The 6,798-nt window shown below is 31.8% G+C and overlaps 2 protein-coding genes across 2 annotated transcripts in view; both read right to left on the reverse strand.

Annotated features, from left to right (window-relative positions):
- Nucleotides 1-1,422, reverse strand: part of LOC100178256 (protein TANC2-like) — a 6,856-nt gene extending 5,434 nt beyond the window's left edge. The window contains exon 1 of the mRNA XM_002121300.3: nucleotides 1,375-1,422. Within this exon, the coding sequence (XP_002121336.3) occupies nucleotides 1,375-1,422 (48 nt within the window). The remainder of the gene's footprint in view (nucleotides 1-1,374) is intronic.
- nat2 (arylamine N-acetyltransferase 2) lies at nucleotides 1,103-6,287 on the reverse strand. Its single transcript, XM_002124356.5, has 5 exons — nucleotides 5,059-6,287; nucleotides 4,527-4,709; nucleotides 3,424-3,530; nucleotides 2,235-2,325; nucleotides 1,103-1,768 (listed from the first exon to the last, which is right to left on the reverse strand). The coding sequence occupies exons 1-5, from the start codon at nucleotides 5,389-5,391 to the stop codon at nucleotides 1,541-1,543; spliced, it is 942 nt and encodes a 313-aa protein (XP_002124392.1). The 5' UTR covers nucleotides 5,392-6,287; the 3' UTR covers nucleotides 1,103-1,540.
- Nucleotides 6,288-6,798: the final 511 nt, after the last annotated feature.

A 6,798-nucleotide genomic window follows, 5' to 3' on the forward strand; every position in this document is an offset into this window, starting at 1 on the left:
GTTCAAAAATTTTCCATTTGTTATCCAAATTTTGTCAATATTTTTATCCATGTTTTGTGGAAATTTTTATTCATGTTTTGTGGAAATTTTTATCCATGTTTTGTCCAAATTTTGTAAATATTTTTTTTTTTAATTTTCCATTAGTTATCCAAATTTTGTCAAAAGTTTTATCCATGTTTTGTCAAAATTTTGTTAATGTTTTGTTCAAAAATTTTCCATTTGTTATCCAAATTTTGTCAATATTTTTATCCATGTTTTGTCTGATTTTTATCCATGTTTTGTCCAAATTTTTATTCATGTTTTGTGGAAATTTTTATCCATGTTTTGTCCAAATTTTGTTAATGTTTTGTTCAAAAATTTTCCATTTGTTATCCAAATTTTTTCAATATTTTGAACCATGTTTTGTCTGATTTTTATCCATGTTTTGTCCAAATTTTTATTCATGTTTTGTGGAAATTTTTATCCATGTTTTGTCGAAATTTTGTTAATAGTTTGTTCAAAAAATTTCCATTTGTTATCCAAATTTTGTCAATATTTTTATTCATGTTTTGTGGAAATTTTTATCCATGTTTTGTCGAAATTTTTATCCATGTTTTGTCCAAATTTTGTCAATGTTTTTTCAAAAATTTTCTGTTAGTTATTTAAATTTTGTCAATATTTTTATCCATGTTTTGTCTGATTTTTATTCATGTTTCGTGGAAATTTTTATCCATGTTTTGTCGAAATTTTGTTAATGGTTTGTTCAAAAATTTTCCATTTGTTATCCAAATTTTGTCAATATTTTTATTCATGTTTTGTGGAAATTTTTATCCATGTTTTGTGGAAATTTTTATCCATGTTTTGTCGAAATTTGTATCCATGTTTTGTCCAAATTTTGTCAATGTTTTTTCAAAAATTTTCTGTTTGTTATTTAAATTTTGTCAATATTTTTATTCATGTTTTGTGGAAATTTTTATCCATCTCTTTCAACACTCTCTGGAAATAAGTCACTCGACAAACTGGCTTAAACTAAAATGACGCTAAGATGCGGACGTTTGATAACTTTAGAATTTGAAATTGTCTCACAATCACAATGTCTAAGATCCTAAGAAAACAAATTTGAATTTTGCATTTATTGGTTTAAAAATGATTGACACCATACACACATATTTTAAATAAACAAAAGTAGAAAACTTGCATAATTTTAAAATGAGTGTCTTAATTGTTAAATACGGTTTTTAAATATATATATAAACATCACTTTTAAGATACCAATTATAAACAGGAATATTTCAAAATTATTAATTGAGGCTAAAACAGGTTGAGGCAATATGTTTTCAGGTACTTTTAATAATCACTTTGAATGTCGTACACCTTATCTACAGCAAGACATACAATGGGGCCTGAGATTTTTGATGGAATTTGGTCATTACACGAATTCATATTCACTTATACTAAACACATTCTGTTTTGACAATTCTAAATATTCATCAACTTTACAGAAATGAAATGATTAGATTAATTAACAGTCAATATCTTTGCATATCAAGTTCAACCTATATCACCTTGCAGCAATATGCAGATTTCTAGACATTAGTTTTGGTTGAAAATCAACCTCAACCCCAAACTCTGTTTTCATGACGGAATAAATTCTCTCCCAGTTTTTCTCGTCATTTATATTTTCATCCCATAGTTCTTCATAATCGATATATTCAGTCAGCTCGCCCACAAATCGTTTTCTTATCAACATGGTTCCCCACATTATCAAGGCACCGCCTTCAACGAAAATCTGAAAGTTGTAACAATAAGTATGTCACAAATAATAAAATAATGGATATTCTCTTCGTCTGGCGGGCAAAGACAGCTGTTATAAAGGCTTTCCCTTGCATGTTGCGACTAGGAGGGTCATTATAATAATTGTATGAATACAGCCTATGCATATTTGCATAACAGGTCCATGCAAATATTAATAGAGTTCTATACAGACCATGTATGTAACTCCATAAGTGACTGTCGATACCAGGTATAAATCAAACAGATGTTCAGGAAATCAAACTTTTTCTGCAACAGTTTCAACTTACTTATTATTTCCGTATCTTTCATTGGAGTTATTGACAGTTTACATTTATACAGAATATTACAGATACAGGGACTTAGATAGAGTGTAACAAATAACAATATATAAGTATAACATGTAAATAAGTTTAATAGCATTAATTAAGTTTTGTGAAAATAAATAAGCTTGGAAAACAAACCTCTAGAAATGAGTTGTTGCTGAGAAATTCTTTCGGGTCCATGTGTTTGTTTATCGCCTCCGAAAAATCTTCATATTTATGAGGAACTGTGCTGCATTTTGGTACATAAGAAGATACAATAAGTGATATAAATGACATTATATGGATAAAATATTATACCGATACAATTTTTCATGGTAATTCAACAGCTACAGTTATAGGAATATTATATAAACTAATTTTTTTGGGTCTAACTTAATGGTATTATAAATTGTCAAAATTTGAATTATTATATGTTACTTATTGTCCCGTTTCCCAAACATAAATAGTTGACATGGAGATGGGAAATACCATGGTGGTACTTGTACCATGCTTCATATAAACAAATGAAGTATTGGGTTTTAAATCAATTATCCATTTATTCTAGGTCAGTGGTTAAACTGGGGGGCGAGAAAAACTATAAAATAAAGTGTTATTACAGTGGTGTTCAAAAGGCTAAAACACGACGCAGGTAAAAGTTAAATTAAAAAAGCAAACATTTAAGCCTGTTTTTAAACCTCTTACACACGCTAAATGATGAGGTGTCAATCCCTATTATGACGCAAATAATCGCCGTGTGAATTGCTATTATGTCAGAATTAATTGCCAGGCAAAACAATCGATATTGTGATGCAATGAATCCCTACTATTTCGTAACAAACAACTACCTGGCTAAAAAAAAATGGTAAATATAAGGTTAAACTACAACGTAAACTGAACAGTTATTTGATTTCACTCTTGCGTTGATCGCGGTAAAGTGTTTAACGCAATAATACAGATAAAGTCAACCAAGGCTGCGCGGTTTAAAGCATGTCCAATATGTCAGGTTTGGCTGTGGTGGATCATGGCAGAAATTAATTGAACACCACTGTGGTAACTTAACAAAAGGGGGGGCGCAAGTTTGTTGAGATCTTCATTGGGGAAGCGTGCTTCAAAAAGTTTAAGAACCCCTGTTCTAGGTACTCATGGGTACTTTTTACCGTATATTTGTAATAGATTTGATAGAAATACAATATTAGAATATTTTTTCAGGATCAGGATATAAACTCATAACGCATACCTTGCATACAAGAGATAGAATAGAATAGAAAATTTTTAATTGAAACAGATTACTATGTGATTAAAAGAAAATTTTAGGTCAATAAGAAATAAATAACTTTATCTTTTTTACCTGAATTTGAAAACAATATTCCAATTGGGATCCACACAGTACTTGCTTGTGGTATTTCCATCGTCCCTTGTTGATGAAGTCAACTTATAATCAGTGTCAGTGGTTCCCTGGCCATTTAAGTATAAGTAGATTAATTACTTTGCCAGCATTGTGGTGTTCTGACTAGGGATGCACATTACAGAATAGTTAGGTATTCTAGGATATCCTAGAATACTTTATTTCGAATCTAGAATTCCGAATCTAGAATTTCAAATCTTTTTATGTTTATAGGAAAAAATAATTTCACCCACAATCCCACATAAGTCAGTTTATTGACCCTTTAATAGTAGCCTTGTTGGATCATGAACTGTAAAATGACCAAAAATTGTACTATTGGGTAGTTTTTGCGTAATGAAACGTATAGCAGGCTATTAAAAAAGGCGTTGCAAAACGTTTACTCTCGAAAGTCCCACAAACACAAAAATATTTTTTTCAAAATTACTAAGTTTAAAAAATTGTTATTATAGTATATGAGATGACCAGTGATGACGTCATTAAACAGAATACCGAATCCCGTAATTAGATTCGAATACAAAAGGATTCGAATCTCACGGATTTGAAATTCTGTAATGTGCATCCCTAGTTCTGGCTCTAGCCCAGTGGTCTTTTATGTGTCGTCTAAACTGTCAGCCATATATAAGAAAATATATAAATAAAAAAAATCACCCACAAAGTTTAGTTACATTCATAGGAACTTGTAAGCCAGTTTGAGTTGTGGTGTATGAAACAGAACACCTGTGTTACACCAACTGTTGATGGCCACCATGCGAGTATAAATAAGTTTAGTTTATTCAATGGTTCAACCATAAGCAAACACCAGGTATTTTAGTAACACCAAGACAATAAAACTCATAGCCATATTGACTTTGTTCTAAAAGAAGCCACAAAGTTGCATGGCCACTTTCCAAGTGGGTGCAGTGAATAGAACACCTGTGTTATAACAGTTGGAGCTCACCCATAATCCAAAGATATGCCACTAAACTATGCCCTACAATAAAACTAGCATAGCCAATATTGTATCTGTTTAAACATCATATTTGTTGCATATAAACATAATGTTTCACCTTTTTAGTCCAGAGCTTCTTCTTATGCTTCTCCACATAATAAACATGTTCACTGACTTTCCGTAGTCTGTACATTCCTGACATTTCATGATGTTCGAACTTGTCTTCAAATTTAAACGGCATGAAAAATGAAGGTGCACCATAACCAATATCCACTAAGTAGTCAGAATCAGGAAAAGTAACCTGAAAAATGAAGATAAACAATACATTAACACAGTTATGCTGTGGCACAGTTGGTTAGGGGCCTGCCTCTGATCAGGGTTTATTGGTTCAAGGCTCGTTGCTGCTACCATTGTGGGCGTGTGGATCCTTAGGCAATACACAGCAATTGCTCCAACCCAGTGGTCACTAATGGGTTGTTGTAAGTTGTCAGCCACTCAGCCATACAATGGAAAAAACAATTACCCACAACCAAATTACATTTATTTGTAAAATAGCTCTTTGGCATTTTTTACGAACCAACATTTTGACGTTCTATACAAATCATTTTCAATGTGTTTCAAATTGTTAAGCAACTTCAAAACTAAATTACCTTCATCATCAAATGATCAAATTCAAAGTGAAATTTATCTGCAGCGGCTTGAAAAGCACTAGCTTGAAATATGGTCACATTACCAAACCCCAGCTCCTTCAACAGCCAGCAAAATAATCCATTTGCCTCGTAGCAAAACCCACCCCTTTTATTCACCACAATATCATTAAAGATCTTTTTAAGGTCCAACTTCTTCATTTTCCCACCAAACATATCTATTGTGTCTTGAGGTACGTGGGTCACATGGCACAAACATAATTTTCGCAAGTTCTCCAAGCTAGGTTCCCTGGTTCCTTTATAATTAATACGATCCAAATACATTTGCACATCCATGGTTCATCACCCTAGTACCACACCTAGAAGAAGAGAAAAATTTACTTTAACTCGATTAAAAAGAAAAATTTAAAAGACGCAGTGTATTCTGATTACACATCAATTAATATAGTAGTCCAGTACCTAAGAACCATAACACAATTCTACTCTATGTGGGTGAGCAGCATGCCGTGCCATGGGGCATGATATTTAGGACAGAGTTGACCCCATTATCTAACTGTCTTACAATTGTCAATTACTACACTTGACCATTACCATTAAGTACACACATATCTTAGGCGCACATACATATATTATGATATACACATACATATATTATGATATATATCATATGTGAATCAATTTGGATAAAACAAGATTTAGTTCATCAATGATAAAAGAAATTAATAAAGTTTCCAATATACAGGCAGGCTCCTACAAAATTTAAAACCCAGTTATTAACAAACATGATTACAAAATAGGATCTCGCAAAATAGGACGCTGAATATAAGTTTCACATTAAAATACCGCGTTTACTTAAACGATATTAATCAGTTTTTGCTCTTCGTAAATTTTTAATGTTCTTATCTCTCTTCGCTGCCTTTTTCTGCTCCTTCTCTTTTGCTTCAATCATTTTCGACAACTTGTAAGCGAGAACTGCGCTGATGAGAAAAAGTGGCGACAAACACAAGAAAAGAGTTGTTACAAAATCCCATGGGTCGTTTCCTATCCATTTTAACAGGTTAACAAGCCATTCAGGAGGTGGGTCAGATATGTCTTGCCCAGCATTGTCCGCCATTTTGGATTTTCTTGAGTTCAATGTTTGTATAATGATCAAATTATTTTCACGGAACTTTTACCTAATATTTGAAATGCATACAATCTATAATGGAAAGTTTCAATTGATATAAAAACAATAAAAGTCCTGCAATTATAAGCTATGATATATATAGGTTTTAAATTTTAAGCTACAGAAGTAAGCTATTAAATGACAAACAACAACAATAACATATACATACGACAAACTGTCTGAAACTGTCTCACAACAACAATAACACATACATACAACAAGCTTTGATATACAGCTATAAACTTTAGCTACACTAAGTACCATATTATATTATGTAGTACAATAACATCAAACACCTTAAGGTAACAAAATTACAGAAAAAAGGTGAGTTTTAAAACTTCCCACAGTCTGCGTAGTGCAAGCCATAACTAGTTAACTAAAAGATAACTTGAGATTAAAACAATCTTGAAACACGTGTGCTGCTTCCTTATAAAAACATAACAGGAAACAGCATCTGGGTCTCTCAAATCATAAAAGAAAATGTAAAGAAAGACGGTGAATGAAAAATGGGGAATCCCCATCTGACGCACAGCTGATAAGAAATAGAAACAAATTTTTTGACAATATAAATTTGAGTT

This window comes from Ciona intestinalis, chromosome 1, assembly GCF_000224145.3.
Source record: "Ciona intestinalis chromosome 1, KH, whole genome shotgun sequence".
NCBI lineage: Eukaryota > Metazoa > Chordata > Ascidiacea > Phlebobranchia > Cionidae > Ciona > Ciona intestinalis.

Bases quoted from the DNA above. Each gene is read 5' to 3' on its own strand.
- nat2 (XM_002124356.5), bottom strand. From the start codon at position 5,391: ATGGATGTGCAAATGTATTTGGATCGTATTAATTATAAAGGAACCAGG. The intron at 3,531-4,526 runs GTGAAACATTAT...TTAAATGGCCAG, and splicing joins AGAAGCTCTGGACTAAAAAG to GGAACCACTGACACTGATTA. The intron at 2,326-3,423 runs GTAAAAAAGATA...ACCAAAATGCAG, and splicing joins AATATTGTTTTCAAATTCAG to CACAGTTCCTCATAAATATG.